Source organism: Protopterus annectens, chromosome 10.part0 (assembly GCF_019279795.1).
Source record: "Protopterus annectens isolate FY-2018-M chromosome 10.part0, PAN1.0, whole genome shotgun sequence".
Classification (NCBI taxonomy): Eukaryota; Metazoa; Chordata; order Ceratodontiformes; family Protopteridae; genus Protopterus; species Protopterus annectens.
Window position 1 is genome coordinate 360,407,410 of NC_056744.1, and position 21,070 is coordinate 360,428,479.

The 21,070-nt window shown below is 40.5% G+C and overlaps 1 protein-coding gene across 3 annotated transcripts in view; it reads right to left on the reverse strand.

The window, feature by feature from the left end:
* SCYL3 (SCY1 like pseudokinase 3) overlaps window positions 1–21,070 on the reverse strand; it is a 614,991-nt gene that overhangs the window by 77,101 nt on the left and 516,820 nt on the right. For 2 of the 3 annotated variants that reach the window (XM_044085269.1, XM_044085267.1), the window contains exon 12: window positions 6,599–7,359. In XM_044085269.1, the coding sequence (XP_043941204.1) occupies window positions 6,599–7,359 (761 nt within the window). The remainder of the gene's footprint in view (window positions 1–6,598; window positions 7,360–21,070) is intronic. The other variant, XM_044085268.1, reaches the window with a different exon arrangement.

Genomic DNA, 21,070 nt, shown 5'->3' on the forward strand with positions numbered 1-21,070 from the left:
TCAAAATGTTCGAAGTTTCAAAACTTCGATCATATGGTCCCAACCACATGACTTTCGAAGTTTTGAAACTTAGATAACCTGATAGGGATCCATACACACACAGACACACATACAGACACACAAACAGACACACACACACACACATACATATATATTTAAAATATTTCTGTCCCCTCTATTTCTATTTGAGTAATATCCCTATTAGAAGCCCAGTCAAGTGTATAGTCACTTCTGATGTAAAGTTTTAAAGTAAGGTTAGCAGCTTTCTTTACCAGAGGTAGATGTCCTCCATCACTCCCAGTTCCTATCAGCATCTGGAGAGTAACTGTGAGCGATGAAAGGAGAAAACAAAACATTGTTAACCATAGTTATATAATGTAAACAATGTTGGGTTCATCAGTATTTAAACTGAGGCCATTTATTACTAGTATAGATGTTCATATGGTTTACTATCAAAATCTCACACCTGCAATGTGCGAGTTCATGTTTCTGACCTGAAATGTCGAAAATCAAATGTACGAACAGGAACATGACCGAATGAGGTATTTACAGAAAGCTGACAACTTGGGAATGTTGACTTTACTGAAAATACCACACTTCCAGTCGTGCCCTACGAACGAACCCCCCTGCACTCCCCCACTTGTTACCTACACAAACTCAGAGATTGCACTACAGTGAGAGAAAGGGTACATTTCCCGATCCCCAGTATAGTGAGATCTGCATTCAAAATGCTGACTCCACAACAGCGAATACTAGTGTGCATTTACTGTTGTGACTTCAACATTTTTTTTCACTATTCTGAAATGCTGAACTAAGCCATTCAAGTTTTCCAATTTGGACATTGTCTGAACGGCATTTTGATAATAAACCTATTCATATATATGCTCAGGAAAAGTTTTTGTTAAATGAATTATTTAAAATAGTTGTGTGAACAAGCCATGGCTGTACACAGCTGTCACCTGAAAGAATCAGGGCTATAGATAAGAAATCAATATATGCCAAATCTCTTTACTAGTGAGAGAAAAATGGTCCCTTTTGACAATCATGTATGACTTTTTGGTAACAGCTAAAAAGAAGACATAAAAAGCCCTCCTTGAATGGGGAGGGCATGGAAATGTAATTATAAGAGGTTACTAGGTTATCAACTCAGAGGTCATTTCAAGCCTAGCAGTTTCATCCCAATGTAATATCATATATACTCTAGTCAATACCCAGGACTGTGTTTAATAATGACTGCCCATGTCCAGGAGGGTTGTGGGCGCTAACCCCAGTATGAATTTATGGTGCCCCATCCACTTGTCCAGGTTCCTTTTGAAAAGGGTCATAGACGTGCTATGTTTCACATGAACTGGCAGCCTATTCTAAAGACACTGTAGTTTCTGAGAGAAATCTGTCCCCTCCAGCATGCCCTATTCAGCCTGCAGGCCATATTTAGGTCACTGGAACTGGTAGGTCATGTCCTGTTTGATTATGTGCAGCAAATTCAATAGGTTTGGGTTGGAGATTGCTCTGTTAAGCCAGACATAAGTCTCCCCTTTGAAATCTATACGATACTGAGTACAGTCTCAGGGACTTTAATCGGTTTGTGTAAGGCACGTGCTGGAGTTCCTTGATCTTCTTTGTTAGAAATCTGTGAGGTCTCTCCAACTGCTGCAGATGCTTTGTGCAGTACATGCCAAAAGAGGTGTTATACTCAATTATGGGCCTGATTAGTGACAAGTATAGAGGGGTTATAACCTCCTTTGCTCTAGAGGTGATGTCTTTGCTAATCAAGTGTGCTACATTGAAGGCCTTCCTTACTACAGTAGACACGTGGAAGTCAAAGTTAAGGTCGCAGTCTACTTATGATCCCAGATCCCTTACCACTTCAAAGGTACATGGGGTATTTTTGTTAATGTGATAGTGTGAAGGGGCATTGTTTTTACCGAAAGGAATGATGATGCATTTCTTTGCATTTAGTTTGAGACTGTGACTAAGACACCAGTTGTTGGCCTGCGTAAGACCCTCCTGAAGTATACTGACATCATTTGGGGATTCGATAACTGCACCCAGTTTGCAGTCGTCCACAAACGTGGTCACCCCCTTACATCTGGCATGAACTTCTGAGAAGTATATACCAAACAATGGAGGGTCCAGCACTGACCCTTGTGGCACCCCACTGGTGACAGGTCTGTTGGCTGATGTGGAGTCACCCACTCTGACAGTATGTAACTGGTATGTGAGCCAGTTGCCAACCCATCTTACAACAAAGGGGTTTAAATTCAGTTTGCTAAGTTTATCAGTAATGCCAGAGTGTGGGATTGTGTCGAAGGCCTTGGCCAAGTTGAGGTATGCTGTGTGCACAGATTTGCCCTCGTCAATGGCCCTGGTCACATTTTTGAAGAAATCCACCAGGTTTAACTGGCAGGATCTGCCCTTGAAGCCGAATTGGGTCAGAACCAGGGTTTGACAGTTGCCTATGTCTTTATTTCTGAGGTCCATGATGATACGTTCCATGGCCTTACAGATGAGTCTGCTCAGACTTTTGGGTTTATAATTCCACAGTTTGTTGCTAGGCCACCTTTGCAGAGTGGAATAACTGTTGCTGTTCTCCACTCCACATGAACACAGCCTGTGGTTAGGCTTTGAGTGAGTAGGGTACTTAACGGTGATGCCAGATGATATTTTAGTTTGTTTAGAAGACAGCCTTGAATGCCGTCTGGTCCCATAGAGTCTGTGTTTTTTGCCTTAGACAAGGCTTTAATTACCTGCTCTTCGGATATGTAGGGTGGGGGGGGGAGCTGGGGGCAAGGTTTGTGATAAATTTGGAGGGGATAAAGGAGTGAAATTTGTGGCAAATCTGTCTGCCAGCAGGTATGTTATCTCTGTGGGATCACTGTGTGTGCGCTACTGTTAGTCACTAGTTAGGCACATGCTTGGGTCCTATCTTTTAGGCTACATATGTAGCTGTAAAAGGCCTTATGGTTATCCTTGGTTGTGACTGCTAACTTTTTCTCAAAGTTACCTTTACAGGATTTGACGTGCTGTCTTATTTGCCTGCTGAGGCTGAGGAGGGTGCTTTTCCATTGTTGGGGCTTCGCCTTAGTTTTCCTAGACAGCAACTTTTTGTGTTTGTTGTGAAGTGAGTTGATGTTGGATGTCCACTAAGATGGCTTGTTTTTAGTTGGGGCGCTGGCTTTGATTCTCTCTAGCACAGCCGAGTCTATACACTTATTCAGGCGATTGTACAGGGCTTTAGTGTAAGATCTGGTGTAGTTACCACTTCCAGCTGGGTCTGGGGTCTGAAATGCATTTTTACCTTCCCCTAGGAGGGTATAGTTTGTCTATGTGAAATTATTTAGTCTTGAGTTGTGAGTGTCTGTTCAAAAGCGACAGATATGTGGTCTGATTTAACCAAAGGGGGTCTGACTGTTGTGGCAGTACATCTGTTTGTCATGTTAGTGAGGACCAGATCTAGTTTGTTTGTTCTTCTTGTTGGGGTTTAAACAATTTTTCCAGGGAATTTGAGTTAACAAAGTCAAGGAACTTTTGCACTAGAGAAGTCAGGACTAGAATAGGTTTCCCATTTAATGGTGGGATAATTGAAATCCCCCATGACCAGAGTGTTTGGCAATATTTGGATTGACTTCAGTTTAGTCAAGCAGGCCTCATGTCCATCATGATCCATACAGGGGGATCTATAACTAGCTATGACTTGAATGGGAGTCTTACCTACAGTAATCTGAACTTGGAGCAACTCCGTGGAATTGTCCTGTCTAACTAGCTGGGATGTGAATTTATCTCTAATACAGACAGAAACACCACCTCCTTTGGTTCTCACATGTTTGTTTTGCAGTCTGAAGGTGTGGAAGGCATTGTAGCCTTGCATAGATGGGATACTCTGAGGCCTTGAACAAGGTTTCTGTGACTGCACAGACATCTACAACCTCCAGTGATAGGAGTGCTTCCAGGGTGTGGAGTTTTTGGTTTAAGCTCCTACCATTTAGCAGCATAACCCTTATTTTGTTATGATTGGCAATTTTCATGTCAACAATTTTGTTTTCGAGACCTTGCCTAAAAAAGGCACTATGGGGGAGGCAAGAGCTTTTGCCAGCAGCTGAAAGCCTAGTGGTGCCAGGTGCAAACCATCTCTGGCAAAGCAGCGAGGTTTGCCGACCATGTCATCCCAGGCTGACAGAAACTGGATCCCTTTCTGACACCAAAAACTAAGCTAATTATTGAAATCAATCATTTTTTTTATACTGTGGCATTATTCTAGGTGAGGGTAATATGCTGCTCAAAGCTAGGGACATACCTGCCTGGGACACATACTCATAGAGCTCAAGCATGTCTCTCTTCATATAGTCCAGTGAGGTACATCTCAGGTCGTTCACTCCAACATGAGCTATGGCAGAGTCGTAATGGTAGCTGCTGAGAGACCTGAGTGCATGCATGATCTGATGAATCCTGGCACCGGACAAGCAGCTGACCGTGACTTTCTCCTTATCTAACCTGGTGAGTGGGACATCTGCGCATCTCACTACGGAGTCTCCAACGACAAGAACATTTTGTTTATGATTGTTATGCCTTAAGGGCTTGGCAGGTGTGATACCGGTGTTACTATGTGTCTTGGGTGCTGCGGTAACTGTGTTAGTTGTAGCAGTCATGTGTTTTGGAGGTCTGTGGTGTTTTGGTAAGTTTTTTGAGAGAACCTCCGCATATGTGTATTTATGTGTTGGATACGTACTATGTGTAAGAGTAGTAGTACTATGTGCAAGAGTAGTGGTGGGTGAGTTGACAACCTCTTCAGTGTTACTGTTTTGAATGCTAGAGAACAGGGATTCAGGATTCTTGGTGTAAATACATCTCTTGCACTCTGTACCAGAGTGAGTTATTAGTAGAGGGTTGTCAGTGTACATTGAGGCAGTTGCTACACTGTCCCAGGGGACCACAGTCAACAAGGCTGGCAGGAGAAACAAGATTAGTCCAACTATTCATAATGCTAGGTTTGAATAACTGTTAACACAAAGGGGGTGCTTTCAGGGCTGTAGATGGGTGTCTCTGGCTGGTGGTTTAATAGGTCACAGCTTACTAGCAATACTTCTTAGACCAGAAATGTATTAAAGATGAGGACTACACTAATGTACTACAGCTATATCTAAGGGAAAATTGCCAAAATTCTTTGTCCGGCTATGACGTACAACTGCGGGGCAGTGAGTTGTGCGACACAAGGTGCAAACAAGCAGAAAAACGCTCAAACTTGGGGCTTAAATACCAGAAGCTAAAAACTTAAAAAAACAAAACAAAGCAAAAAAAAACAATGAGGGTGTTTACTCCAAACCCTAGACCAATCACTCTTTGCCAAACAGGTTCCAATCAGCACACCTGTCTCACAAAGGTGCAGAGGGGCCCCTTCTATCTAATCAGAGATGGCTTGGAAAATGTGCTCAGAATGAAACAGCCATCACAAACAGACCCAGATGCAGGAAATCTGTATATGGACAATGCAACAGCTGCTAGCTACACTAACTTAGGCAGGAAACACACAAAAAAGTATTTAAACAGCAGAAAAACAGCAAGGAGACACTAACGAAGGTTTTAAACAGCAAACAAATCAGTTATTTAAAACACTGCTTGGTGAGAAAACAGAACAGATGTTTACCAAACAGTGAAAAGTAGCAACAATTACTTTGCAAACAGTGAAAACCGCAACAAAATACAATTTAACTGGCACAGTAAGGCAGACAAATTCTGTACAAAACAATGCAGTTTAGTTTGCAGTATTAAAATACAGTATTAAATAAACGAACACAAATAAAAGTGCAGTAAATAGTATAATCAAGCAAAAAAAAGTTGTGGCTGGTAGCACACCTCATTTCAACATGGTTCAAACAAGCAGAAACCTGCTCAAACTCAGCATCTTAAATACCAGGAGCTAAAAACTAAAAAAAAAAAAACTTTATAAAAGTTAAAAACAGACAGTGAGGGTGCTTACTCCAAGCCCTAGACCAATCACCCTTCACCAGACAGGTTCCAATCAGTACACTTCTCTGACAAGGGTGCGGAAGGGCCACCTTCTAATCAAAGATGGCTTGGAAAATGTGCTCAGAACAAACAGCCACTACAAATAGACACAGATGCAGCAAACCTCTATCTGGACTATGCTACAGTAATTTAGGTAGGAAACACTATAAAAATTATTTAAACAGTCAAAAAAAGCCCAGCAGTGAGACGCTAAAAAATGCTGAACTGCTGTCATAAAGTCCTGCTCTAAAATTATCAAGGAGTACAAGGATCACTCATCATTAAATTATCACAGTCTATTATTTTCGGACAGCTGCTTCTGCATACTTATCATATGGTTTGTTCTTTATCACACCTTTTCAATGTCCATGCACTGGATCTGTAGTGCCCCAGCAGGCAATCTTCTACGACTAAAAGAAAAAGCTACCATACTGGCATGGATGCATATCTAAAGCAATGCCTCACAGCATCAGCATATTTATCCTACAGCTGGCCCAACTGCCAGATTTTACTCTGCATTTTGATAAAGTTTTACTAAAACAATTGCAATTCTAAACAACCAACAGAATGTTAGAATCACCAATCTCATACTTACATCATTAATGTCAACAGCAGCAGCAAATCTTGAAGATAGATCATTTGTTTCTGAGCAAGTCTCCTTCTGAACTGCATTCTCATGAGTAGGTACAACTCTTTCTGTCCTTTCAGAAGGCAGAATCAAAACTGTAGAGGATGATTTAATGTGTGGTACCATATCGGCAAACAAATCCAGCTCTGGATCCTTCACAATTTTTTTCTTTACTTCTATAGCAAACTCTTCTCCAAGCCCTAAACCACTTTTTAATTTACTGCCATTACCTTGTTTATCAGAAATGTTCTGACTTGGCACAGTTTGCTGGTTCCAGCCATCATTATTCCATTTACTGACATCCTCTGCAGGGTTCCTTTTTGGTGCTGAAGTTAGTTTTAAGGCTTTGGATTGCTTTTTGTCTTGGGAGTTGTGGCTCAGACTTGAACCCTGAGATGTGTTCACCTGATCGGATGCAGTGCTAGGAAGACTATATGATGAGACTTCTGAACTGTCACCATAAGGTTCAAAGTCATCCCAGGGCTCATTGTCCAAAGCACCATTATCTGATTTCTGATTGGCACTGATGTCATGCTCCACTGATCGAATCTGTATTTCTACTTTTTTCCCCTCATCTCCTTCCTCTGGTTCGTTCCAGTCTGGCCACTCCTCTGTAGGCCCTGCTGGGTGGGAGATTTGGTTTGGAGCGGTAGAAATGGACTCCATCGATTTACTTGAAATTATGTCCACAGATTTTGGAAGCACATTTTCGTTCCTTTTTAGTTCTGCTACACAAAAAAGTATTGTTAGTAAGAATCTTTGCAATGCCACACAATTACTTATTTTACTTATTATTTTATTTATTTTGGAGGGTTCTGGGAAGGTCAAGGATACCACTGGAAACGTTAAAACAAGAGTCAAATCATAACCAATAAGGGGTCAATACAACTTGGCATATCCCACTGCATCACCAGAAGTAACGCAGATGGGAAGTAATGCAGGATGAGGTGCTCACCAAAACAGTACATCTTTGGATAACAAGATCATTGCTGCTTTATACTGTTCAGGATGTCACTCATGGGAGGACAGCGGTATCTCAATCAATAGTCAATCACATCCTGTAGCACAAGGCAGGACCAGTATGAGCCCTGACCACTGGGGGCATGACTACCTGTAAAACATAGATCTCCTCATGTCTACTCTGTAATTTTTTCCTTCTTTTTTTAAACATTCCTGTTTTTTACTTTCCTAGTCTTGACAGTGGTAGATATACTTTTGAGCCTCTTACCTCCAGAATCAGTGACAAATCCAGATAGAATTAGGAACAATCAGGGAAACATTTTAAAATATCTGTATTACTAACTTCAGGAGTTGACAGAATATTAAAATGTGAATTAACTTGAATTTTCTGAAGTAAAAGTCTATAATAACGACAATACAGTAAACTCTCAGTTAACCAGAACTCAAGCAACTGGAACAAAACAATTTAAGAAATACAGTACAATTTTCATGTGTTGCACTTTCTTTCCCATCGCAGATACATACCTTATGTTTTTAGAGTTTTAAAAAGGAAGACATGAATAAATTCCCTCTCTCCCCAACCTAAGAACATGTCAAACCAAACAAACAGTATAGGGTACAGTATCAGTCAGGCCTATTTTTAATAGTAGCTCTCAAGCAACCAAAAACTATAGTTATCTGGCATCTACCAATCCCCATGGGTGGTGGTTAACCGAGAGTTTACTGTAATTACTGTTTTAAAGTGTAATCCATTGCCTTTTCTCGCAAACTGCTAGTCTTAGGAGGGATTAGGAGAGCCACAGCAAAATTCTGAGACAAAATGAGAGACATCCCTAAAAGTCAAGGACAGTTGAGAAGTACTGTGATAGAACAGTAGTAACAAAACACAATAAATACTCCAGTATTTCAACATATAATTTCTGTTACATTCATAGCAAAACACTCATAATACCTTAAATGTGATTATAATAAAGAGAATTATGAAGTCTCAAACAGCAATAAAAAGTGCAACAAATGTATTGCCTCATAGACGAAAGCTAAATGGGTAGCAGCTCATATGCAACGTATACTACAGTACAAATATTGTATTCAACTTGTGCTGTGATGTGCTACAATTCACATAAAAAATGTAATTTCACCATGGTGCTATTTAAATGGGTATTTTTTTCAGAATTGATTTTTTTTTTTATTTCTAGTAATGAAAAGGTTTGCTCTCTAGAAACTATACTAGATGGAGGGCTACACTTAAGGGGTTACATTCTGGAAGCTGGTGTACAGTACTAACAATGCTGGCTACAATCACTGCCAACAGCTTTGAAAGCTGTTAAGACACCTCACTCTGACCCATGTCTGTTTTATGTGTGGCAGCCCAAAGAGTGTTACATCTTTTAAAGCTGTGAAATGTCACTAATGACACTGGTCTGTGGACGGTGCTGTATGTGATGCTATGTGTGACCTGATCATCACTCCTCTAAAAGGTGCATAACATCCTACCTTTAAAAATTGTTATTATCAGTTACTGCTTTGGTGGTGTACAGGGATAAAGCCCCAACTACTATATATAGTGGGTTATTTATCACTCAAGGTAGCCGTTGTTTGAGTTGAAGGGCAGATGCAAAATCCCAGCAGCCAAGAATTTATCACATAAAATTATGAGAAGTATATTTGGCTCCAGGCATAATCTGCACAAATATTACTTTCTTGTCCCTGCTTTTATTTCTAAATAAAAGCAGCATCACTGTGATTAAGAGTAGAATCATTGCACATAACAGTGTTGTCTTATTTCTCCTGTTGCATTACTGAGCTACGATCCTGCCTCCAGAACTGCTTTATTAAAGGTTTGATTACGGATTACAAAATGTCAGTCCAGTCGCCTAGAACTGCCATCACACTTCTTTGATCATCTTGTGTTTTTTTTCCCTCAGGGGGGTGGGTGTTGGCAGGGGCAAAGCACTGCTGTCTTAAACTCCGCAAAGTTTCATAATGACCACCATATAAACATATGATTTTATAATCTGTATAATATTCTCACCCTGCTCAATTGCTGAAACTGTTCTGATTTACTCTTGCAATTCTTTATGCCTTTGGCCTTGTTTATTGCTATGAAGGGTCCTTGAACCAGCCCAGCAAGGTTAACAAGTAACTAACTACTTCTGTCATAACACAGCTTTGCTTTGCATATTTGCGACTGCATGGATGCAAGATTAAATATTCTTTGATTAAATGACCATGACATAAAATAAAGTTCACAGACAGTCTGCCGCTTTGCAAGGAAATATCTTGTTCAGTTTCCTTCCAACCTCCACATGCACCACTGTTGTTGTTGGTAATCTGAGACTTTGTACAGTCTGAACCTCTAAGTAAATGTTTCTGTTCAAGTACACAGCTTTTTTTCTGCTCTGTTTCTGTACAGACTTTTATCATATGTGAAGATTTATTTTTGTATCAGTATGATGAGAGATATTGCTAGCTATGCCAAGAGAAGTAGGGCAGTGGATGTGTAACATATCCCAGCACAGCTAGCTGGAATTTTGCAAAGAATTACATGTCATTTGTATATCAAACCGATTTGTACAGACGCTTGTGTTGAAAATGTATCTGTAAAGTTGTTTGTGTTAAAAATGTATCAAAAGTGTGTCCTGACTGTATTGTAACTTAATTAAATGTATATGTTTTAACAGGGAATACTGAAAGAGAAGAGGTTAACCACAGTCCAGCTGCAGCTAAATTGAAAAATTATTCTGAAATTAAATTATTGGGTCTAGGCCATAAAGACATTATCTTACAGCTCTCAATGCAGCCAGAGACAAAATGTCTGTACTAGAAAGCTTTCTGCATTGTCTTTGGGGTGAACTAATCACTACTCTGGAAGGGTGGAGGTTTGAAATTGTTTTATATCTTCCAGGAGGTGCAGCAGATCTTAGCAAGGCTGTGTTGTGTGTGTGCGCATGTGTATATGTGTGGGTGTGCATGTGTGCCCACATATGTGCATGTGTGCGCTTATGTACGTGTGCACGCATATGTGTGTGTGGGTGCGCATGTATGTGCGTACGCATATGTGTGTGTGGGTGCGCATGTATGTGTGTATGCACGTGTATGTGTGTGCACACGTGTGCGTGTGCATGTATGTGTGTGTGCACACGTGTATGCGCACATATGTATGCGCATGTGCGTGCGCATGAGTGTGTGCGCGTGCGTGTATGTGTGTGTGTGTGCACGTGTGTGAGCGCGTGCGTGCAAGTATGCATGTATTAACACACAGGTGCTAAGTTCTGGCAGTTCTAGGAATGGGGGGTTGCATGGGAACCAGAAGTCAGATGACCAGATGTATGTGATATCCTTATGTAATCCATCACTAAAATAATGTTTAATACTAGGCGTGACTGAAGTCTCAGAAAAGTCTGTTTTTGTAACCTGTCAAGGAAGGACCTATCACCTACTTCATCTTGCCTTGCTTTAGTAAGTCAACTAGGGAACAGTATTTTTTTAGATCAATCAGAAATATATAGTGAGATCAGTTAAGTACTGTTTTTCTATATCTGTGTGTATCTATTCATCTGCGTTATTTCAATAGTTCCTGTGACTGAAACTCTAGTGTTTGTTGTAAATTGATATTTAGTATTTTTATGTTATTTTATTATTTATTATTAAACATATTTAAACTTTCATTGTGGCTAGTCCTTTAGAGGACATTTTAACATTTGAGAGTGCCTATATTTATTTGGTGGCACTGCGGCTACTCCTGAAAAGAAAAGCCTTGCTGTTTGGTCAGCATTACCATTTGTATCAATATTAATTTCACTCAGTACAACTGGGTATCCTTACAAGAGCCTTAGAGTAGCTGACTTTGGAGTGTCTGGTGGTGGTGTAACTACCTTATAGTCTGGGCAGAAGGGAGCATAGCTAGTAAATCTGTGCCAGCCTTTCCCAGGTGTGTGTGTGTGTGTGTGTGTGTGTGTGTGTGTGGTGTGGTGTGCAAGCACATGTGTGTGAATATCAAATCTCAAACAGTGTGTGTGTGTCAGCTGCTTGGAGCAGGGGCACGAAGCATTGGTTTCACAGACAGAGTTGTGGGGAACTTGGCTTGGACACTCAGCTGAGGTCTCAACTCTATAGCTGTGCCAGTGAGGAATCTTATTGGGGACCTGTTGGGAGACACAGACCCAGAGCCTGGACTGAGTGTGTTCCCTTTGTGCTCTTCAGGGAAACTGTGCTTGATGCAGAGAGCTGCATCTGGAAATACTGGGTGTATCCATTTTTATTCCAAGTGAACAGCCCTCTCCAGTGTCAGTGGTGAGGATTCAGGCTCCTTGATTACTGGCCAAGACTGGGGACGTCACAATCGGTACTTCGCTTTTGCACACTGTTTCACCATGAATATACTGCAGTAGTTTTTAGTTATCCATTACATCTTCACTTTTTGCACAACTATTGCTTTGCCCATTTTCTACTGGATGTAATATGTTTAGTCATGGACTTCATGGCAAAATCCTTTCTGAACGATCCTGCCTTAATAATATGGAGCATCTACTCATCCCAGAGTAAGAATATTAGGCCAGCAGAAATAAAAACTGGCTGACTTTCATCTTAGTCTCCATGACAGGAAGAAAGGACTGGTAGAGAGGAAGACCCGGGTGTATATTCAATAAAACCTTCACGGGCCACTAAATCCGTGTGTGAGTCACGCCACACACCATTTTGTATTTAGTAAGCGACTGTACATGGTGTGTAGAGCTGCACAAACATGGTAAACACTGTGGTGTGCCTATTACAGCATAATATTGGGCATTTACATTTCAAAAAAATAACAGAAGAGTGTACAGAAAAAACAGTTGTAACATTAGAATTAGTGATGACATTTAATAAGGCTGTGTAACTGAGAAAGTGAAATGACCTTACCATCAGCACACTTTTAAAAAATGCATACAGATAAAGTAGCATTTGCTTATATATATATATATATATATATATATATATATATATATATATATATATATTTTTTTTTTTTTTTTAAACAGGTCAGTAGTCTTCTATGTAGATACATCCCAAAGTAATACATTCTTCTATGTTATCCACACAAACAAGTCTCCTCACCTTCAGATTCCCTAGCTACATGGCTCCCTTTTTATGGTGTAGATTCAGGGCTGTCAACGCGATGAGAACTCATCAGAATTCCTGAATCCCAAATACTTGGCTTCGTGTAGCAGATGAAAACACAGTACAGGCACTCCCTTAGTAGTCTTTTGGTTTTTCCCGGTTAGGGGTCGCCACAGCGAAACTCCAGTCCGCTAATGACTGGCAGTGAATTTTTACAGTGTAGAGTTGCCAGGCCGATGCCAAACCTTCAAAGAAGGCACACTGTTTCACGCACACACCTACCTGCATGTCTTTAATGTCACTTGAGCACAGGGAGTACATAGAGTCCACACAGAAGGCGCTCCAGCAGAGAATTGAATGGGAGAACCTCTTGCTGTGAGGCAACAACACTAACCGCTGCACCACCGCAGCCTACAACAGGCACTCCCTCAGTGCTTGTTGCTAATGGATTGCAACTGCAAATGATTACTGGTAGGGAGAAGGAAAACCTAACAGCAATTCAGACTCCGTCACCTCCAGTGGGTGTGTCAGCCAGGTTACATTTACAAACTGAAGAAGTAACTGCATCAATGTTTTAAAAGTAAGCAGCACACATTTCCCAGTTTTTGCTCAAAGTAATTGCATCAATGTTTTAAAAGTAAGCAGCACACATTTCCCAGTTTTTGCTCAATAACATCTAACCTCTTCTGCATTGGTTGAAAACTGTATTCCCATTTAATATTCTCTGACATTTTAAGGACGACACAAAATGCCTTACAGATTGCATGTCTCAGATTACTGCTCAGATAAGAGAAGACTGAACACCATACAGAGATAAGACAAAGCTGCATGTCTCCAAACAACAGTCAGAAATGGTTGTGATCAGTCATTGTACTACATGTGACATTAATACATGTACAACCAAATCAGAAGTGTACAAGTGCCATATGTCTTGTTGATACTGTGGATGATTCTGGACATGCCTATATAGACAAGGATTTTCTTTCTCTCCTGCAAAGCTGTTTCTGTGGCGAAAAGGGATAAGACATCCTTACACTCTATTTTGAAGGTTCAATGGTGTGAGCATTCAAATCCAGACTTGTGAAAAAATCTTTCATGTGTACTAACATATATTTTGTGGTGTTATTTTTTAGACTTCTTTTTGTTAATGTTTTTAATGCCAGTACCTTGACTCGAGATGACTGTCACTGCTTAAGTGACACCCTGACCCAATGTGCAAAGTGGGAAAAGGGGTTGAGGATGGATTTGAGTGGTATGTGGCTTAGCGCAAAGACAGGAAATGGATAAACACAATAAATGTCATGTAATGTACTTCTTTGATAAGCAATACATCAACTACACCTGTGAATCACCTGCGTGTGTAGCACATCTGCTAAACACATTGATTCACACAGCATATATTATGTGTACATCAGGATTCAAGTCCCACCTTTGCCTTTTAGAAGAAACAAAGCAGCCAAATACTCCTAAATGTTCAAGTTGGAACACCAGGCAAACTGTAGATAAAAAAACAGCAGAACAACCACGACGTTGGTAACTTCTTTGTCTTTTAAGGATGAAACCTAATAAATACTGATCACAAGGCTAAAACAAGTTTAGCCTTGCTTACCTCGTGTGAGCATTGAGCAATGCTTAGCATCTCACAAATGTGGACTAATGGCTCACACACGAAGCAGAAAGAACACCTGCAGAAAGGACGCAGACATTCTAAAATTCAAAAAGGATACATATGTTGCATTTTTTTGCTTTCCATCACGCAACATCGCTAAGCAAAATTGCGCGGCAGTTAGCAACCTTCACCAACACCTGCAGGTCCAGAACACCTACAGAGAGGAAGCATTCAACAATTTCAAAATGGGCACATTCTATCAATTCTGTTGGGCACAGTGCAAACAAGCTAAGTGGTGTTACATGGTGGTTAACACACAGAAGTTAATAATGAATAGGGAAATATCCAACTGTTATTTAACTATTCCTACAGCAGCAGGTGTAAGTGCAGGCCTGTAATACAGATGGGTCCTGCCTTCTAATACAGGAAGTTCAACATATTTTTACTGTTGCTACAGTTCAGTTTATAGTAATGAACAACTAAATATACAAGTATTTCAATACTCCTGTGGCAACAGGTATAAGAGTAGGGCTATAATACACATGGTCCTAGGTTCTGATACAGGAAATTCCAGACACTTTTACTGTTGTTCCATTTCACTTTATATTAAATATCACTTATAACAATTTATACATAATTACAGACTGCAGTGGTGGTGCTGCGGTAGCGTTGTCACCTCACAGTAGGATGTTGTCCTGTTCGATTCTCAGCTAGACCGTCTTCAGTGGGGAGACATGCGTGAATGGGCATACCTTCGTTGAAGGTTGTGCGTCAGGGCCGGCAACTCGGCACGTAAAAATCTACTGCCAATTATTAGCGGACCGGAGTTCCGCTGTGGCGACCCCTACCCGGGAAAAGCCGAAAGACACAACAACAAATAACAATAACTATGTATAGCAGTGGAGCTCACATGAATTATATGTATGAGAGATACGACACCTTTACTGTGTTTCGAAGGTTCATATGTATGACTGAGGGTATACTATCTACTATGTGTCTTTATGTATAAATGTGTTATCTGGGCTAGGATGGCCTTCACACTTCAGTAAGGCATATACACACATGAATGTATAAACAAGGACCTTGTCAAGTCACACAAATACATGGTTAACACCTCAATCTGTCATCTGTATTTATAAATATTGCATGACTATGTCTGAGAAGCCACCTTCTGTGGCAAAGATAGAAAATCGTCACTGTGGAAGAAAATGTTTCATCTCTTATGCATAGGTTTGAATCCCACACTGTAAAAATCAATTTTATCAGTGCCTACAGCCAAACCAAAAAATTGTCAGGTCATGAAATGTATGCCCCCCAGTGCATCTCTGCAAAGTTATACAACCTAACAGTTACAGCAGCAAACAACCCTGAAACTAATGCAAAGTGTCAGATTAACCTTCCAAATTCCAAAACTGCTTTCCTCTCTGTTTGTCACCGTTGCTCTCCACTTAACATCATGAAAATACAGTTGGCATCATTGCTCGGGTTTGCACAATAACATGCATTGGTAATTATTATTAGCTATCACTGTGTTTTCTGTTTAGACATGTCTGGTGTTAGAAGGGAAGGTGTCCAATTTAGGGAGCAGAGGTGGGGTGTTCAGGAGTCCAGAATCTTTATAGGATTCCTTATAAAGCGCCACAGCCAAATAATTTTTCAGGGGGACTATACTGGCTCCTAGTACAAGTCTGAAGCTTGGAATAGTCTGGACAAGTCTGACGCTTGGAATAGTCTGGCCAAGTCTGACGCTTGGAATAGTCTGGCCAAGGCTGTCTCCAGAGTGACTTGCATTCCACACACTGGAGAACAATGTAGGCATCGTCTTATGTCCTAAAAGGTGCAAGAGGGATACACTCAACCAATGGTTGGATGAGTTCAGAACTAGTAACATTCCACAGTTGTGTAAGTATACTAATAAAGACAATTTATACTAGCTAAAAAGCTAAATGCAGGAAAGACTGGTATGCATAATGCTCTTCTGTTCTCTTCTTTTCTTTACACAGCTAATGCAGAAATCATTACGAATAAGGAAGCCCATACTGAGCATCTACAGAGACTGAGGGAAGCAAGGGGTATGTATGCAACACAAAAGTATTACTGTAGCTTTTAAATTAAAAAAAACAAACAAAAAAAAACATGTTTTTCTTTTCTATAAAGTTGTAGCAAAGTAAGCATGCATATCCTAACTGTAAAAGCAAGTATGCATGTTTCAGTCTGTAGCACAAACCAACTTAAGGAGTCAAGTGTAAGACTGTAGTCAGAGGTTGTGGATTTAAATACCACAGGTTACAAGGATAAAATAGTGCAATCCTTTACAAATATTAAAAGTAAAATAAATGCTGTGCCAGTAAGAAGAATACAAAATGTATTATTCCAAAGCCAATTGTAAGTGCTTTCTTCTCTTCAACCAGAGACTTCTTCAGACTCCTGGTTGAAGAGACGAAAGCGCTTACTATTGGCTTTGGAATAATAAATTTTGTATTCTTCTTACTGGAACAGCGTTTATTTTACTTTTCGTTTTGGGAGTTATTTGCTTGCTGCTGTTTTATGGATTGCCTTTACAAATATTACATAAATTAATTCTACACAAGTTGTACAAATAACACACTGTTACCTTTAATCTGTATAATTGGAACAAGCACATGTGCAGTATCTGCACATTGCAAGGATTACTTTGAGCAATCCATAATTATAGTTTGCAGTTGCTATAAAGTATACTTAAATGTAAACTTTCAGATAAAATAGTTGTACTATTGCAATAATACATTCTATGTTACATATGATGATACTAATTTTCTCTTTTTCCTCTCACTTTTTTTTTGTGTGTCATCAAAATGTTTCCATGTCATTAATCTCTAACAAATCACAAAATGCTTTACAGCATATGGAGGTAGGCCAACCCATTGGCTCAGCCTGCACCTGCTCCACTGGCTCCAGCACTAATACCCAGCAAGTCTGGGATGCAACCTAGCAGTACTGTCTCTGCTGCCCCTGCATTACCTGCCACCTCAGGTAGCACTACTATGGCAGCCGGTGCTGTGTACCCTCCAGGAGTACTGGTAGAGGTGTGGATTTTATCACCCGCCAGGAGATGCCAGGGTTGGTGTATAAGGTCATGCACAGCACCACTGGTGCATACCTACGCTGGATGGAGAGGCTGCTTTTCCTCATGGTCCGCAGGAAGAGGAGACCTCAAGCACTCCAGCAGCCAGCTGAGGAAGGGGATGGTGAGGACTAGATTCTCAATGTCCCTATGTTTGATGGGCATGGGCTTATGTTGTCCCTTCCCTAACCCCAATCATAATATTTGCCAACCTTTTGTGCCCCTCACTGTCCCTGTGTCTTGCCTTGTTTGTCCCATTTGTTTGCATCTACTTTCTCATCTATCTTACTTAACTGACCCAGAAATACCCATGTCCCTTACCAAACATTCCCCTCTTACTGAAGTTATAAAAAAAAAAATGGGCACCTGTCCCACAAAATATATCATCCCATACATAGCTCTCCACTTCGCAGAAGTGGCCTCTTGATGCAATTGATTTGGTCCAATTTGCTATACAACATTATTGCGTTGTCACCCCTCCTAGTTGAAGTGACACTCCAAAATCAGCTAATATTGTCCCCCATATTTTCATGTTATACTGTTGAAGAAGTGGATAGCTATGGTTCTATCCTACCTCCCTCCTGCAAATTCCTATAGTGCTTTCCCTTTGTTCTTCCCCCTGCTTGCCCCCTATTTCACCACTTTCCTATCTACCCCATTTTAGCACCTTTAATCTGATCAAAAAATAGAATCACACACAACACGCACAAATAAAAAAGCAATGCAGCCCTTCACTTTTTGGCCTCTGTGTCTGCACACAGTTTGGCATTGCACACAAATGCTAAGCGATAGTGAATGTGGTTCCTTTGGTGTAGTTACCTTCACGTAATGCTGCTTAAACATGCTGCACTAAGTTTACACACACTAACACACAGTGAATGCAGTATACATAATTATTTCATTGCAATATTACTACTTATTTAAAGCTATTTACATACACTTGGATTGGAAACATATATCATCTGGGCTTCAAAAGAAATGTGTCAATGCATTTACATCTTCTGCCACAGAGTAAGCCAAGCAGCAGATGTGTTTCATACACTCAGTACTCAGAACTCTCAGAATTTTAACAATGAGACTCGCATTTGCTCGCTGCTTAACTAAGCAAAAAAAAGGTAAAGCAGTTGAAATGTGTACCTCACATGTGCAGACACTTTTCCATCAATCTTGCAAACCCACTACTCAGTGGTGCACTATGCAAAGTGGACAAAAGCATGTATTACTTTTGTTTACTGTCCATTTAGTCTTCATCCCATGAATGTACATGCGAAAACACAAACAAAAGGAAGGCAGTTTCTAAGAAAATAACACATATTTACAATGCAGCCATCTGTTACCTCTCCCCATGCACTGCAACCTTGGTCTCTCACAAATATATCAACCACACCACAGAAATAAATAACAAATGCTTTCTTATACACTGTGCACATTTTTACAATGAAAATACACATTCAATTGTTTTCAGTACTTACAGTAATATGTACAGCTGTTTACATGTAGTTTTTAAAGTTGTCTCAAAGTATACCTGCACACTGGAAACACAACAGCAAATACTACACAATGCACACTCATCTATCTGGTAACATGCAGAACTGTAATATCTTGAAAGCTGGGCATGCTTACACATCCATTTTGTGCAGGCCTCCCAACATCTTCTCACCAACATCTAGTGCTGATGTCATCCAAAATAAACTGACCTACAGCATTGTAAAAGTCAAACTTGTGCCATGGCACTTGCATAAAGTACCAAGTTCTCTAGTTGGTGTACTTAGGTAGGGGTTCTAATCTCACTGCAGTTATATGGTGTGTGTGTGCTGCTTGACATCAAAAACAGCATTTTACACCAACATGTCGGACACTGTTATTACCATCTTCCTCTCACTACACACTGTTGATGTCATCACTTATAAAGTGCTGTCCAATACTCTCCAAGTCAGGCTTGTGCTGTGGTGCTTGCATTATATAAGGAGGTCTGTAGTCAGTGTAGTTAGATAGGTAGGGGTTCTGTTCTCACTGCAGTCAATGGTGAGTGTGTTTGTGCACTTGCTTGACATTGGAGAGAGAGAGACTGAGAGACAGCATTTTACACCAGCATGTCAGACCGTACTATCACCATCTTCCTCTAAACAGACTCTGCTGAAGTCATAAGCTATAGCTGTCTCTCAAGTATGTTCTATTAATGTCACAGGCTAGGTTGAGTTTCCTAAAGCGAGTGACTCTTATGCCATTAGATTTGAGGAAGTGAAGCATTTCCATCAGGGCAGGGTAACAGACTGGACTGTAGGCCAGGCACAAGTCACCTCATTCTATACCAATACACAATACAGTTACATGGCTTTCAGTCTATCCACATACATTATGGCATGGTTTGTATGCCCTGTATTTTCTTGAGAAACCCCTGTGGCATCTCCAGCTGCTGCAGGTGTCGGTGTCTGGAGAGGTACATGCAAAAGGAAGCATTATACTTAGTGTTCTGATGAGGTTTGAGTATGGTGGTGTTATAACATCCTCACACACTGGGATATGATGGCCTGCCTTATGAGGTGCACAACGTAGAAAGCTTTCCTTACAATTTTGGAAATTTGGTAGCTGAAGTTCAGACTGCTATTTACCTGTGTTCCCAAGTCTTGGAACCACTGGGTTTGAGCTGGGTGGTGTTGTCAATGCTGTAATTAGTGGGGAATTCCACTTTGCGGAAGGCAAATATAATGACGCATTTTTGCATTTCTTTGTAGACTGTGTGGCTTTAGCACCAATCATTTGTCTGTGACTTTGTGGAAGGCAAATATAATGACACATTTTTGCATTTCTTTGTAAACTGTGTGGCTTTAGCACTAATCATTTGTCTGTGTTAGACCCTCCAGTAATATGTAAACATCACTGATGGACTCGATGGCACTCAATATGCAGTCATCAGCAAACTTTGTAAGCAAAGACTGTATACTTTACCCTGGACTTCTAAGAAACAGATTCCAGACAGTAAAGGCCCCAGTACAGATCCATGTGGTATGCCACTGGTGATGGCTCTACTGGTAAAGGCTGATTCACGACGTTCACAGTATGGGTTCTGTCAGTAAGACAGTTTGGTAACCATCTACTGATGTAAGGGTTAATCCCCAGCTGGGAGAGTTCTCAATGATAGCTGAGTGGAGGATTGTCTCAAAACCCTTGGCCAGATCAAGCTAGACAATATACATGGTTTTACTTTTATCCAGCCCTCTAGTGACTTTGTCAAAGAAGTCTAGTATGTTTAATAAGCATGATCTACCCTTAACAAAGCTGAATTGGGTTAGGTCTAGAGTTTGAAGGTCACCTATGTCCATGCCGATAAGGGCTATGATGCTTCTTTCCATGGCTTTGCAGATGAGACTGGTTACACTTATAGGTCTATATTTCCCAGAATTGGTTGATGACCCACCTTTGTACAAGGAGATTACTGCTGCTGTTTTCTAATCCACTGGAACCAAGCCAGGTCTCAGGCTATGGTGATACATGATGGTAATTTGGTCCACTATGTCCTCTTTTAGATTGCTTAGTAAGTGATGCACATGGTACATACATAACTGTTTGACAAAACTGATGGTATGGGTTAAATTTGAGACAGTGTAGATTGTACCATATATGTATGCATGCACAGCTGTCAACAAGCATGGATTGTTCATAGTGTCAC